We start from the raw sequence: 15,928 nt of genomic DNA on the forward strand, positions 1-15,928 counted from the left end.
TGTTGATTCACGTACTATAAAGTTGATGCATCTCAGGATTCATGGTCAGTCGATGACCGACGTCTTCTACCTGATGTTGTTTTGACCAAGAACAAACTATTGTCCTCCTCCTGTGTCCCCCCCCCGTCCTCCATAACGTCTCTACTGTCCTCTTCCTGTGTCCCTCCCCCGTCCTCCATAACGTCTCTACTGTCCTCCTCCTGTGTCCCCCCGTCCTCCATAACGTCTCTACTGTCCTCCTCCTGTGTCCCTCACCCCCCCCCCTCCTTGTCCTCCATAACGTCTCTACTGTCCTGTGTCCCCCCCCCCCCTTGTCCTCCATAAGGTCTCTACTGTCCTCCTGTGTCTCCCCCCCTCCTTGTCCTCCATAACGTCTCTACTGTCCAACAGTGCTTGTGTCCAGGATGGTTAGTTTCTGAAGCAGAAGGTCACTCGGTTGATCATCAGCAGTTTCCTCATGTGTCCCTTTGTCCCTCACCAGGAGGACGAGGACGAGACAACCGGACAGCACCTGGCCTTCATCTTTCAACTGTCCAGACGTCCCAGCAGCTGCTACTCGCCCTCGACGGCAGGGCCCGGGTCCTCCTCCTCCTCCTCCTCCTCCTCGTCCTCCAGGTGAGGTGTCTCTGTGTGAATGTCCCTGACCAGGAGGACTCTGGTGAGGACGCTCTCCAGGACCTGCTGCTCCAGCGGCGAGGTGCTGAACCACAGAGGGTCGTCGAGGCTGCAGCTCGGATCCGGCTGGACGTAGAAGACGTCCAGGTGTTCTCGTAACGACGGAGGGCTGAGAGGAGGAAGAGACGGAGGAGGGGAAGGAGAGAGGAGGAGGGGAAGGAGATGGGAGGAGGGGAAGGAGAGAAGAGGAGGGGAAGGAGAGAAGAGGAGGAGGGGAAGGAGACGGGAGGAGGGGAAGGAGAGAAGAGAAGGAGGGGAAGGAGACGGAGGAGGGGAAGGAGAGAGGAGGAGGAGAAGGAGAGAGGAGGAGGGGAAGGAGAGAAGAGGAGGGGGAGGAGAGAAGAGGGCAGGAAGGAACATCCAATCGAGGAGAGAGACGGGATATAAAGGAGCAGCAGTATAAAGTGATGAGACGAGATCAAAGCAGAAAGAAAGAGCAAGACGGAGGAGAGAAAAGAGGAAAGAGACGGAGGAGGGGAAGGAGAGAAGAGGAAAGAGATGGAGGAGGGGAAGGAGAGAAGAGGGCAGGACGGAACAACCGATCCAGGAGAGAGACGGCACATAAAGGAGTGATGAGAAGATCAAAGCAGAAAGAAAGAGCAAGACAGAGGAGAGGAAAGAGACGGAGGAGAGGAAAGAGGAGAGAGGAGAGAACAGAGAACATTTGTGTGAATTTCCTCTGGAGGAAAAAGACTGGAGGTCACAGGTTAGTTAAGTCCTCATCTTTTAAAAGTCAACAGTGGATTTCAGGATGTGAACAGCAAAGCGTTTTAATCACAGGACTTCAAAGCACCGGAGACGATGAGAGGCTGAACCCACCACTTGGACCTGTAGAGTTCGTACAGCCGACACTCGTGCTTCCTGACGGGCCCGGAGCTCCCCGAGTCCTCGTCCGCCTCCCGGCCCACGTCCTGCAGGCTGCGTTTCCTTTTTCCAGACGCCGTTTGCACTGCAGGGCGACGACAAATATTAAAACGTGAGTTACTGAAGACGTGAAATATACCGTTTCTATATTTTCTCATTAAAGCTGCAGGTAAACGATGGGGTTGTTAGAAGGTAAATAGAATTCATGTAGGTGAAGCAGGTGGTGATCGGATCATTTTAACCCCTACAATATGGTGGTTCTCTGATTGTGTTTGATTTCCTGGGTTCAGACTTGGAGGGTCGTGAACCTGAGGGGTCAGACGTGTCCACAGACGAGCACACTGCCTCTCAGGACCAAGTCCAGACTTCTAAAGACGGAAAATCTACATTACATCATTTTTTTTAATATACCATGCCCGGGTAGTGAGACAAGCCAGGCCTCTGACAGTAGGGGGCAGCACTGAGGCACTAAAGTACAACGTTAAATCAGATGAAGCACATTAGAACAGTTCTCCTGCATCAGCTCAACCCACAGTCCTCTAGAGACCACCGTCCTCCACCGGAGCTGGACGCTGTCCTACCGTGGGGGTCCTGAGAGAGGGAAGGCACGCGGATGCAGACTGTGGTCTCCATGGTAACAGGATGGACGGTGTCGGGGCCGTAGACGTTGGCGAAGGAGAGGCGGAGGTGCTGCTCCACGGTGCGCAGGCCGAAGTACTTGGTGTTCAGGTAGACCAGCGAGCGCAGCAGAGCGCCGGGGCTCTGGGCCCCCAGCTGCCTGCTGCTCCACAGGCTCTGCTCCTCCACCCGACCCCACAGCGAGCCTGGGGGACAGACAACCACGTCAGGTCAGAGGACGAGGAGGGCGGAGGACATTCTACTGGTGCAGCAGTGCTGAGTCAGCGTCCTCATAATACATCATGGTGCAATCACAACGTGTCAGGATGTGAACAGCAGAGACGTTCTAATCATCGGACACTGGTCAGTACTGGGACACTGGTCAGTACTGGGACACTGGTCAGTACAGAGACACTGGTCAGTACTGGGACACTGGTCAGTACTGGGACACTGGTCAGTACAGACACTGGTCAGTACAGACACTGGTCAGTACAGAGACTGGTCAGTACTGGGACACTGGTCAGTACAGAGACACTGGTCAGTACTGGGACACTGGTCAGTACTGGGACACTGGTCAGTACTGGGACACTGGTCAGTACTGGGACACTGGTCAGTACAGAGACACTGGTCAGTACTGGGACACTGGTCAGTACAGAGACACTGGTCAGTACAGACACTGGTCAGTACTGGGACACTGGTCAGTACAGACACTGGTCAGTACAGACACTGGTCAGTACAGACACTGGTCAGTGCAGAGACACTGGTCAGTACAGACACTGGTCAGTGCAGAGACACTGGTCAGTACAGAGACACTGGTCAGTACAGACACTGGTCAGTACTGGGACACTGGTCAGTACAGACAGTGGTCAGTACAGACAGTGGTCAGTACTGGGACACTGGTCAGTACAGACACTGGTCAGTACAGACAGTGGTCAGTACAGAGACACTGGTCAGTACAGACACTGGTCAGTACAGAGACACTGGTCAGTACAGACAGTGGTCAGTACTGACCAGTGTCTGTACTGACACTTTTCAGTACAGGGACAGAAACACCAGCTCACCACCTCAAACAGTGTTTTCACTTTGCTCCCATCACTCTATTATCGAAATGGTATTTCTGGACGATGTGGCGGTAAGGCCGCGGTAAGGCCATGGTAAGGCCGCGGTAAGGCCATGGTAAGGCCATGGTAAGGCCAGTGTGCAGTTTGCATGTTCTCCATGTGGAACACCACTTTTCTTGCAGTTTCTTCCTTCACAAGCTTCTAAAGTTAATTGGATCCAATAAAAGACCATAACGGCTCTTTTTTCATGATATTTTCCAGAATGCAACTTTGCCTCCTTGTAAACGGGGGAAACGAGGTTAATAAAGTAGATTTCCTATGTCTGCCTGTGCTGCTCAGGTAAACACACCTGCAGACCCACGAAGCCATGAATGATACAGGATCCACTTCTGGTTTTTCTTATCGGTACATTCCTGACACAAACATGACTTTCTGGTTATGTAAGCGTCTCCTGTGGAGGAAATAACGCCGCTGCGCCTGCTGAGACTATCAGGAACGGTTTGTTTTAACACAAATTCCACTCAAAAATATGCCGCTGAAAATAAAAGCTTCCTGTAAATGTATGAAACTCAGAATTTGCTGGTAAATTATAGTCATAGAAACAATCAAACCCCTTTAAAGATCAAGGGGACTTTGATCACAAGCTTATGAACTTTAGAGAAAAGAAACCTGGTGAAACGTGTGAATGAGGAAAAGCCTGCAGGAGTCAAACTCCTCTGACTTTTTCATTCTATCTACAAACACGAAGCTTGAATGTCGTCTGATGCAGCGCCGCTTGTTTGAGCAGACCTGCTGGGCTCATGGGGCCTCCGAGGGGGCGGGGCTTAAAACCAAACACTCCTATTGGCTGCGGAGCAGGAAGTGAGTGCGGGAGGAGTCTGCAGACATGTGGCACCACTTTACAGGCAGACAAAGGAAAGGAATTTAACACACCTCCCCTCCATGTTGTCTGGGCCACAGATCAAGGTGATAAATTAACATTTAGCCCAAAGTCACAATCCAACTGAAGTGTTCGCTTCACACTCACCATCAGGAAGCACACTGGGCTGCCAGTTCTTCAGAACCTTGTTCAGCTCCTCTCCAAACTGCTGGTAACAGGGGTCACTGAACAGGTCGTCCTTCCGGCCTTTGGCATGTAGATGCTGCACACACATCAGAAGCCATTAGAAGAATGAGACAAAGCATGACGGCGGCTGCTGCTTCAGTCTGAGTGTCCTCATAGTGAGACGGTCATCACTGCTTTCAGGATGTGAACAGCAAATGGTTCTAATCACTGGACACGGAAACACAGACCTCACGAAGCAGCTTGTGTGAAGAGAAGCAAGCGGCCCAACCCCCAACCCCACTCCCAACTCCCAGAAGAACAAAAAGAAGCTTAAAACACATTTCAAAACGATCAATTACACACAAAAAGAATAAATCCATAAACTACCAGAGTCGATCTTCCATGGTTCTGAGAGAAAGTGTCCCTGGACAGGACAGGACAGTCCTGCGTCCTCCACTGCAGCCATGCTGCTGCTGCTGCTGCTGCTGCGGCTCACATGTGAGCGGAGGAGGAAACCCTGCTGCACCCATAATCCCTGTCCTACTGCAAACACTCACTCTCACTTTAGTTCCTACCTCCCAGCTGACGACGGACGGAAACACAAAGAGAGTTGTGGTAAATGGAGTTCACTTGGATTATCTTTGCTTCTGTTGCTTTAGCAGCCCTCAAAGTGTTTTATGTCACTAATGACACTTATTTTCATTCAGTTTTATACAACGCAGCTGGGCGTATTGTGAATAACAATACAGCTAAAGGACTACCTTTGTTTAGTTTCTCAATCCGGCCGATGAAACCAACAAGGATATTTTGAAGGAACAATACGTTTTTTCACAAATCCCTTGAAGGGAAGCAGAGACTCAGATCTCAGCACTGGAGCCACGAAGCCGTCAGAGCCTCAGTCGCTGAAAACCCAGAAGACACTAATCAGTACGAAAAATTCAGTTTTGAAACATTTTACTAAATGTCTCTGCGCCACAAAATGAAAAACCCTTCAACTCTAAATTTCAAGGTTATTATGAGCCGGCATACATACAGACATGCACGTGAAAAATGGAGTTATTGCTGTTATTAAACGTTTTAAATTCCTTTGTTCACTCCAAACACTTCTCAGTGGCACAAATACTCTTGTGGCGACTCAAGAAGAAATATTCAGGAAATAGAGACAGGCCTCCATCACTTCCTCCCAAACCTCGACAGCAGTAGATTTGACATGAATTAACAGGTTTGTCACGAACCTTCCCCCCTAATGGTTAAACTGATTGTTAACAGAGAACATTCTGGAATAATACATGTGCTCTGATGTGTAACTGGACATTTTTCACGGGTCATGAACACATGAAGTGTTTAAGAAGTGACCTAAAGTAGTAATCTGCACACACACGTGGTAGATTATATTATATCATATTGATTATGTAAAAAGAAAAATCAGCAAAAGTATCGGCATTTTATATAAAGTCAGAGATTTGTTTGATTGTCGCCTGTTGAATCTGATTTATTCCTCAATGATTCTCCTTATTTCATTACTGTGCTGAAGTCTGGGTCATACTTCTACCAGTAGTACTTCTACCAGTAGTACTTCTACCAGTAGTACTTCTACCAGGACCACTAATACTTCTACCAGTAGTACTTCTACCAGGACCACTAATACTTCTACCAGTAGTACTTCTACCAGGACCACTAATACTTCTACCACTAATACTTCTACCAGTACCACTAATACTTCTACCAGGACCACTAATACTTCTACCAGCACCACTAATACTTCTACCAGTACCACTAATACTTCTACCAGGACCACTAATACTTCTACCACTAATACTTCTACCAGGACCACTAATACTTCTACCAGGACCACTAATACTTCTACCAGCACCACTAATACTTCTACCAGGACCACTAATACTTCTACCAGTACCACTAATACTTCTACCAGTACCACTAATACTTCTACCAGGACCACTAATACTTCTACCAGGACCACTAATACTTCTACCAGGACCACTAATACTTCTACCAGCACCACTAATACTTCTACCAGGACCACTAATACTTCTACCAGGACCACTAATACTTCTACCAGCACCACTAATACTTCTACCAGGACCACTAATACTTCTACCACTAATACTTCTACCAGGACCACTAATACTTCTACCAGTAGTACTTCTACCAGGACCACTAATACTTCTACCAGGACCACTAATACTTCTACCAGCACCACTAATACTTCTACCAGTACCACTAATACTTCTACCCGCACCACTAATACTTCTACCCGCACCACTAATACTTCTACCCGCACCACTAATACTTCTACCAGGACCACTAATACTTCTACCAGTACCACTAATACTTCTACCAGTACCACTAATACTTCTACCACCACCACTAATACTTCTACCAGTAATACTTCTACCACTAATACTTCTACCAGGACCACTAATACTTCTACCAGTACCACTAATACTTCTACCAGCACCACTAATACTTCTACCAGTACCACTAATACTTCTACCAGTACCACTAATACTTCTACCACCACCACTAATACTTCTACCACTAATACTTCTACCAGCACCACTAATACTTCTACCCGTACCACTAATACTTCTACCAGCACCACTAATACTTCTACCAGTACCACTAATACTTCTACCCGTACCACTAATACTTCTACCCGCACCACTAATACTTCTACCAGTACCACTAATACTTCTACCAGTACCACTAATACTTCTACCAGTACCACTAATACTTCTACCACCACCACTAATACTTCTACCAGTAATACTTCTACCACTAATACTTCTACCAGGACCAGAAATACTTCTACCCGTACCACTAATACTTCTACCAGCACCACTAATACTTCTACCAGTACCACTAATACTTCTACCAGGACCACTAATACTTCTACCAGTACCACTAATACTTCTACCACCACCACTAATACTTCTACCAGTAATACTTCTACCACTAATACTTCTACCAGGACCAGAAATACTTCTACCCGTACCACTAGTACTTCTACCAGGACCACTAATACTTCTACCAGTACCACTAATACTTCTACCAGGACCACTAATACTTCTACCACTAATACTTCTACCAGGACCACTAATACTTCTACCAGTACCACTAATACTTCTACCAGTACCACTAATACTTCTACCACCACCACTAATACTTCTACCACTAATACTTCTACCAGCACCACTAATACTTCTACCCGTACCACTAATACTTCTACCAGCACCACTAATACTTCTACCAGTACCACTAATACTTCTACCCGTACCACTAATACTTCTACCAGCACCACTAATACTTCTACCAGGACCACTAATACTTCTACCAGTACCACTAATACTTCTACCAGGACCACTAATACTTCTACCACTAATACTTCTACCAGGACCACTAATACTTCTACCAGTACCACTAATACTTCTACCAGGACCACTAATACTTCTACCACTAATACTTCTACCAGGACCACTAATACTTCTACCAGGACCACTAATACTTCTACCAGTACCACTAATACTTCTACCAGTACCACTAATACTTCTACCAGTACCACTAAGCCCTTAGTCCTGTTGCAGAAAAGAGCAATTAGAATCATCAGTAAGAAAGGTTATAGAGAACACACCAATCCTTTATTTATTGAAAATAAACTTCTTAAAGTTAAGGACCTTGTCGACTTAAACATTTTGATTATTATGTGGAAAGCAAAACAAAAAAAATTGCCAAGCGACGTTCAAAATGATTTTGTTGCACAAACCGTTTGCCAGAGGAGGAAATATGATTTTCAGAACAATGTTTGCACGACGTCGTTGAAACAGAAACGTCCGTCTGTTTATGGAGTAAAACTGTGGAAGTCTTTAAGTGTGGAATTTAAATGTTTAAATGTTTACAAATTTAAGAAAATGTACAAACAGAAAATTTTGAGAGACGATGAAAAGAATTGGAAAATAAAATAAAATTGACTGTAACTGTTGAACTGTAAGAAAAAGGAGGCTGTTTTTGTTATGTTGTGACCTGGTGAGGAGTCGGGGGGGGGGGGGGGGGGGGGCTATGGGGGATCGAACTGATTTGATTTTGTTGAAAAGTGCTAATAGGAACAGAAAACACAAGATTAATCTTCTCTGTTCCTTTTTGTTCATGTATGGATGACAATTATATATATATATATATATATATATATATAGTGAACTGGCATGAAATAACATGAACAAATAAATAAATAAATAAATATATAGTCTTCATACATATCTATACAGAATTCCTCTGTACGACCGGAGACAGCACGTGCGGCTGGGGAAGATCGTCTCGGACACTCGGACTACAAACACTGGGACACCTCAGGGCTGTGTACTTTCCCCCTGGCTCTTCTCCCTGTATACAAACTGCTGCACCTCCAGTCACCAGTCCGTTAAACTGATCAAGTTTGCGGACGACACCACCCTCATCGGGCTCATCTCTGACGGTGATGAGTCCACCTACAGGAGGGAGGTGGACCGGCTGGCGTCCTGGTGCAGCCACAACTACCTGGAGCTGAACGCCCAGAAGACGGTGGAGATGATCGTGGGCTTCAGGAAAGACACAGCCCCTCCGTCCCCCCCTCACCCTGACGGACTCCCCCACCCCCATCTCCACTGTGGACTCCATCCGTTTCCTGGGTACCACCATCACCCAGGACCTCAAATGGGAGCCAAGCATCAGCTCCCTCATCAAGAAGGCCCAGCAGAGGATGTTCTTCCTGCGGCAGCTGAGGAAACTTAAGCTGCCGACCAAGATGCTGGTGCAGTTCTACACGGCCATCATCGAGTCCATCCTCACCTCCTCCGTCACAGGGTGGTACCCCGGGGCCACAGACCGGGACAAGTACTGCTGAGAAGGTGATTGGCTGTCAGCTCCCATCTCTCCAAGTCCTGTTGATCTCCAGGACCCGGAGGCGTGTGGGTCGGATCACTGCTGACCCTTCTCACCCTGGACACGGACTATTCACCCTTCTCACCCTGGACACGGACTATTCACCCCTCTCCCCTCAGGCAGGAGGCTGCGGTCTATCAAGACCCAGAGATCCCGCCACTTGGACAGTTTTTTCCCCACCGCCGTCAGACTCATGAACAATACAGAGACTTAATGACTCAGCACAGACTGTAACCTGCTCTATTGCACTGAGATCCACTGCACCACTTTATATCACTCCATCACCTTATGCACCGTATGGAAATCCAATCCTGTTGTTCTATGTCCATTGTTGTCGTCGACCATATTTTACCTCTTATTTTTAGCTTATTTATTTTTATATTCCTATGCATGCCCCTACAGCCTTATAGCTTAAAGTTTATAGCTATTTTGATCTAAACCCTGTGTTATGTGTTTTATGTTTAATGTTGCACGTCTCACCAAGAAAAAGTCCTAGTTTGTGAACCTGTTTACAAGCAATGGCAATAAAAACTATTCTGATTCTGATTCTGATTCTGAAAAAGCACCCAACAGGCCACATGTGGAGTTTGTCTGTCAGCACCAACCTGCTGGATCCCCAGACACAGGTAGAGGACGCTGTCCGGAGAGTAGCGCCCCCCGCTGGGCCGGCTCACCTCCTGGACGAACCTGGACAGAGCCTGGTCCAGCTCCTCGGGACTCAGAGACAGCAGCTGGGCCTGAGGCCGGGCTGGGGGGACACGGGGGACAGACACCCTGCAGTGAGACCACAGACACGTCTCCTTCACACCTGGGCGCTGGGCGCCGGGCCCACCTGCTGAGCAGCCGTCCTGTGGTTGGTGGGGGGGCGACAGCGCCCAGCGCCTCCAGGCATTGAGGCCATAGCGAGCTCTGAGGGGCAGCGAGCGTCCATCTGGGGGGGCGGAGGGGGACCAGCCTGCACCTTCTACTGCCTGCCTCTTGGTTCCCTGGACACACACACACACACACACACACACACACACACACACAGACACACACACACACACACACACACTCAGTGACCTGGTCCTCCAGCGAGCCGCCCGTTCTGCTGGTTTCTACATACTCTCTTCCTGGGTCTGGGTGGAGGAGGCAGCTCCTCCTTCTCCTCCGTCAGGACCGGAGGTAAGGAGAAGCCCAGGTCGTCATCCATCCCCTCCACGGCTGGAACCGGCTCTGAGGCTGGGACGGAGAAAAGACAAAACATGTTCAGTCCTTCCACCGTCTCGTCCTCGACGGGCTTTCCAACTCTTCTGCACCGTCACCTAATATTATTCATCTGTACCTTCCTCAGCTCCGCCACGCTGCTCCACTCCTCTATCAACTCAATTATAACGACTTTACCTCCACCCTCGACATGTCGAACAGGGTGTCTCTGCTTTCCTGTGTAACTTTTCTAACTATTCTCCAAAGCTGGAAAAGAACTTTAAAGAAAACCAGCTGTGTCAGCATTCCTCCATTTAAATTGTCCGTAGCGTTGTTCTTCAGTGTATTTTAGAATTCTGTAGGAATTCAGGTGATGAATTTTAATGGCTGATTACTGATGTTAATTATAATATTACTAATCATTAATGCAGGTTATATTTGCAATGTATTAGAATGTGTCTGCAGATGGAAACCAGCCAGGACTGAATCTAGTACAAATCCTCTTTTTTTTAAGATTAATGTTTTCTGTAGAGGATCCTCGAAAAATAAACAAACCAAAACAATTTGTCCCACAGAGAAGCTCATTAGCTGGTTAATCCATCGACCGTTAAGGCCCAGATGTGCTGAGAGCTTCACGTGCAGGAGAACAAACAGCAGTACCACGGCTGGCCAGTGGGGGCAGTGCTGTGCTCAGATGCAATGTCCTGAGATGTCATTGGCCTGAGCGTCGGGACAAAGGAGCTACAAGAGACATTCAGCAGGACCGTTGATGGTCCATTTGGTCCATTTGGTCCACCTGAACTGACGGTCCTCTAATGTGACTGAGGCCTCGTTGTCCTCAACAAACTCCAGCTGGACACCTGCAGATTAAACTGCTTCACCTTCTTCCTCTGCAGATTAAACTGCTTCACCTTCTTCCTCAGCAGATTAAACAACAGCTTCACCTTCTTCCTCTTCAGATTAAACTGCTTCACCTTCTTCCTCTGCAGATTAAACAACAGCTTCACCTTCTTCCTCTGCAGATTAAACAACAGCTTCACCTTCTTCCTCTTCAGATTAAACTGCTTCACCTTCTTCCTCTGCAGATTAAACAACTGCTTCACCTTCTTCCTCTGCAGATTAAACAACTGCTTCACCTTCTTCCTCTTCAGATTAAACTGCTTCACCTTCTTCCTCTTCAGATTAAACTGCTTCACCTTCTTCCTCTTCAGATTAAACTGCTTCACCTTCTTCCTCAGCAGATTAAACAACAGCTTCACCTTCTTCCTCTTCAGATTAAACAACTGCTTCACCTTCTTCCTCTTCAGATTAAACGGCTTCACCTTCTTCCTCTTCAGATTAAACAACTGCTTCACCTTCTTCCTCTTCAGATTAAACTGCGTCACCTTCTTCCTCTTCAGATTAAACTGCTTCACCTTCTTCCTCTTCAGATTAAACAGCTTCACCTTCTTCCTCAGCAGATTAAACTGCTTCACCTTCTTCCTCTTCAGATTAAACTGCTTCACCTTCTTCCTCAGCAGATTAAACTGCTTCACCTTCTTCCTCTGCAGATTAAACAACTGCTTCACCTTCTTCCTCAGCAGATTAAACTGCTTCACCTTCTTCCTCTGCAGATTAAACAACTGCTTCACCTTCTTCCTCAGCAGATTAAACTGCTTCACCTTCTTCCTCTTCAGATTAAACTGCTTCACCTTCTTCCTCTTCAGATTAAACTGCTTCACCTTCTTCCTCTTCAGATTAAACTGCTTCACCTTCTTCCTCAACAGATTAAACTGCTTCACCTTCTTCCTCTTCAGATTAAACTGCTTCACCTTCTTCCTCAGCAGATTAAACAACAGCTTCACCTTCTTCCTCTTCAGATTAAACAACTGCTTCACCTTCTTCCTCTTCAGATTAAACAACTGCTTCACCTTCTTCCTCTTCAGATTAAACAACTGCTTCACCTTCTTCCTCTTCAGATTAAACTGCTTCACCTTCTTCCTCTTCAGATTAAACTGCTTCACCTTCTTCCTCTTCAGATTAAACAGCTTCACCTTCTTCCTCAGCAGATTAAACTGCTTCACCTTCTTCCTCTTCAGATTAAACTGCTTCACCTTCTTCCTCTGCAGATTAAACAACAGCTTCACCTTCTTCCTCTTCAGATTAAACAACAGCTTCACCTTCTTCCTCTTCAGATTAAACAACTGCTTCACCTTCTTCCTCTTCAGATTAAACAACTGCTTCACCTTCTTCCTCTTCAGATTAAACTGCTTCACCTTCTTCCTCAGCAGATTAAACTGCTTCACCTTCTTCCTCTTCAGATTAAACTGCTTCACCTTCTTCCTCAGCAGATTAAACTGCTTCACCTTCTTCCTCTTCAGATTAAACTGCTTCACCTTCTTCCTCTTCAGATTAAACTGCTTCACCTTCTTCCTCTGCAGATTAAACTGCTTCACCTTCTTCCTCAGCAGATTAAACTGCTTCACCTTCTTCCTCAGCAGATTAAACTGCTTCACCTTCTTCCTCTTCAGATTAAACTGCTTCACCTTCTTCCTCTTCAGATTAAACTGCTTCACCTTCTTCCTCAGCAGATTAAACTGCTTCACCTTCTTCCTCTTCAGATTAAACTGCTTCACCTTCTTCCTCTTCAGATTAAACTGCTTCACCTTCTTCCTCAGCAGATTAAACTGCTTCACCTTCTTCCTCAGCAGATTAAACTGCTTCACCTTCTTCCTCTTCAGATTAAACTGCTTCACCTTCTTCCTCTTCAGATTAAACTGCTTCACCTTCTTCCTCAGCAGATTAAACTGCTTCACCTTCTTCCTCAGCAGATTAAACTGCTTCACCTTCTTCCTCTTCAGATTAAACTGCTTCACCTTCTTCCTCTTCAGATTAAACTGCTTCACCTTCTTCCTCTTCAGATTAAACTGCTTCACCTTCTTCCTCTTCAGATTAAACTGCTTCACCTTCTTCCTCTTCAGATTAAACTGCTTCACCTTCTTCCTCTGCAGATTAAACTGCTTCACCTTCTTCCTCTTCAGATTAAACTGCTTCACCTTCTTCCTCTTCAGATTAAACTGCTTCACCTTCTTCCTCTTCAGATTAAACTGCTTCACCTTCTTCCTCAGCAGATTAAACTGCTTCACCTTCTTCCTCTTCAGATTAAACTGCTTCACCTTCTTCCTCTTCAGATTAAACTGCTTCACCTTCTTCCTCAGCAGATTAAACTGCTTCACCTTCTTCCTCAGCAGATTAAACTGCTTCACCTTCTTCCTCAGCAGATTAAACTGCTTCACCTTCTTCCTCTTCAGATTAAACTGCTTCACCTTCTTCCTCTTCAGATTAAACTGCTTCACCTTCTTCCTCTTCAGATTAAACTGCTTCACCTTCTTCCTCTTCAGATTAAACTGCTTCACCTTCTTCCTCTGCAGATTAAACTGCTTCACCTTCTTCCTCTTCAGATTAAACTGCTTCACCTTCTTCCTCTGCAGATTAAACAGCTTCACCTTCTTCCTCTTCAGATTAAACTGCTTCACCTTCTTCCTCTGCAGATTAAACTGCTTCACCTTCTTCCTCTTCAGATTAAACTGCTTCACCTTCTTCCTCTGCAGATTAAACTGCTTCACCTTCTTCCTCTTCAGATTAAACTGCTTCACCTTCTTCCTCTTCAGATTAAACTGCTTCACCTTCTTCCTCTTCAGATTAAACTGCTTCACCTTCTTCCTCTGCAGATTAAACTGCTTCACCTTCTTCCTCTGCAGATTAAACTGCTTCACCTTCTTCCTCTTCAGATTAAACTGCTTCACCTTCTTCCTCTTCAGATTAAACTGCTTCACCTTCTTCCTCTTCAGATTAAACTGCTTCACCTTCTTCCTCTTCAGATTAAACTGCTTCACCTTCTTCCTCTTCAGATTAAACTGCTTCACCTTCTTCCTCTTCAGATTAAACTGCTTCACCTTCTTCCTCTTCATATTAAACTGCTTCACCTTCTTCCTCAGCAGATTAAACAACTGCTTCACCTTCTTTATAATGATTCACCAGCTTGACTCACTAACAGAAATCCACAACACCAGACAAATAAAGATGCAAGCTTTCATTCTATCCTGACCCCATAATATGAGTTTGATTAGCTCAACAGGCCAGAGAGACGACGTACGTTTCTATGGCTTCACACTCTGGATATTATGTCAAACCATCAAATCTCTGCAGAGAAGATTGATGACAACAATAACAGGGAAGAGTTTTATCTCAATTTCTGTCCTGATCCTTTGAAACCCTCTTGCAGACAGACATTATTACATAACAGCTGCTTCACTAAACAGTAAATACGTGCAGACAGAGTCAGAAACTCAATAATCTGATATTATTTCATGATGTGAACTGGTTAGTCAAACCTTGATAAACTCTTGCCGTGGAAAAAGAACATGAAACACTTCAAAAGAGGTTAATTACACAAAATATAAGTATATTGGCACTTCAGCTGCTTTAAAATGAAATGTGAGAAATGTACCAGTTGTGTCAATATGACGGGACCAAACAGAAGCTTAATTAGGTCTGAATGCTGATGTTGATGCTGAAACACATTCAAAAGAGCATTATAGGTGTTGAGGTGAGTCAAAACCACCAGCGTGTTCACCTTGGGGGAAGTCGGCCTCCAGGTCAAGGTCAGGCTCATACTTTTCATCCTCGTCCTCCTCTTCCTCCTCCTCCTTCTTCTCCTCGTCCTCCTCTCTCTCCTCCTCCTTGTCCTCCTTCTTCTCCTCCTCCTCATCCTCCTTCTTCTCCTCCTCCTCAACCTCCTTCTCCTCCTCCTCCTCATCCTCCTTCTTCTCCTCCTCCTCAACCTCCTTCTCCTCCTCCTCCTCCTTCTTCTCCTCGTCCTCCTCTCTCTCCTCCTTCTCCTCCTCCTCCTTCTTCTCCTCGTCCTCCTCTCTCTCCTCCTTCTCCTCCTCCTCCTCCTCCGGGCTGCTGCTGTCTCCGGGGGAGTGGTGTGGCCGCCGCTCCTCCTTCACCTTCACCAGCTTCACGTCTTCAGAACAGTCAGACCCGTCCACGCCTCCTGGACTTTCTGCAGCTTTATGGAAAACACAGTTTGTTTGTTTTAAAGCTTTGCACAGCAGGAGGTCCATCATCACGTTCTGACGTGTTCTCTTTCACCTGGCTTCTGATCCTCGTCCAGCGTCTGGCCCAGGGACTCCTGGTCGGCCTCCACGCCACGAGACGACACCTTGTTCTTCAGCTCCCTGATGGTCTGGATGATCTGCTCGGCCCCCTGCAGGGTGGTGGGCAGGAACACCGGCACCGGGAGCTGGAAGACACAGGACGGAAGGAATCAAGCCTCTGTTGAGGAGGACAGTTTCTCAGACCACAACCAACCCCAGCACACTTCATTTCAAAGATTTGTCTTTCCTGCTGCTTCTTGTCCTCTCCAGTGTCCCCCCCAGTCCAGGGGACAAGCTTCCCCCCTCAGCCTCCGTACAGTTCTGGGTTTCCGTTCTCACAACAACGGCACTCAGAGCCACGGGAAACACAACTTCCTGAAAACGCTCTAAATCCATCTCCGTGT

At 46.5% G+C, this 15,928-nt stretch overlaps 1 protein-coding gene across 1 annotated transcript in view; it reads right to left on the minus strand.

Annotated features, from left to right (window-relative positions):
• Nucleotides 1-333: 333 nt before the first annotated feature.
• zmym2 (zinc finger, MYM-type 2) overlaps nt 334-15,928 on the minus strand; it is a 50,913-nt gene continuing 35,318 nt past the window's right edge. The window contains exons 17-26 of the mRNA XM_080498572.1: nt 15,520-15,670; nt 15,294-15,436; nt 14,999-15,107; nt 10,304-10,419; nt 10,031-10,184; nt 9,804-9,946; nt 4,246-4,360; nt 2,121-2,363; nt 1,495-1,624; nt 334-784 (exon numbers count right to left, since the gene is read on the minus strand). Of these exons, the coding sequence (XP_080354698.1) occupies nt 553-784; nt 1,495-1,624; nt 2,121-2,363; nt 4,246-4,360; nt 9,804-9,946; nt 10,031-10,184; nt 10,304-10,419; nt 14,999-15,107; nt 15,294-15,436; nt 15,520-15,670 (1,536 nt within the window). The 3' untranslated portion in view covers nt 334-552. The remainder of the gene's footprint in view (nt 785-1,494; nt 1,625-2,120; nt 2,364-4,245; nt 4,361-9,803; nt 9,947-10,030; nt 10,185-10,303; nt 10,420-14,998; nt 15,108-15,293; nt 15,437-15,519; nt 15,671-15,928) is intronic.

This window comes from Blennius ocellaris (genome assembly GCF_963422515.1).
Source record: "Blennius ocellaris genome assembly, chromosome: 6".
Lineage (NCBI taxonomy): Eukaryota > Metazoa > Chordata > Actinopteri > Blenniiformes > Blenniidae > Blennius > Blennius ocellaris.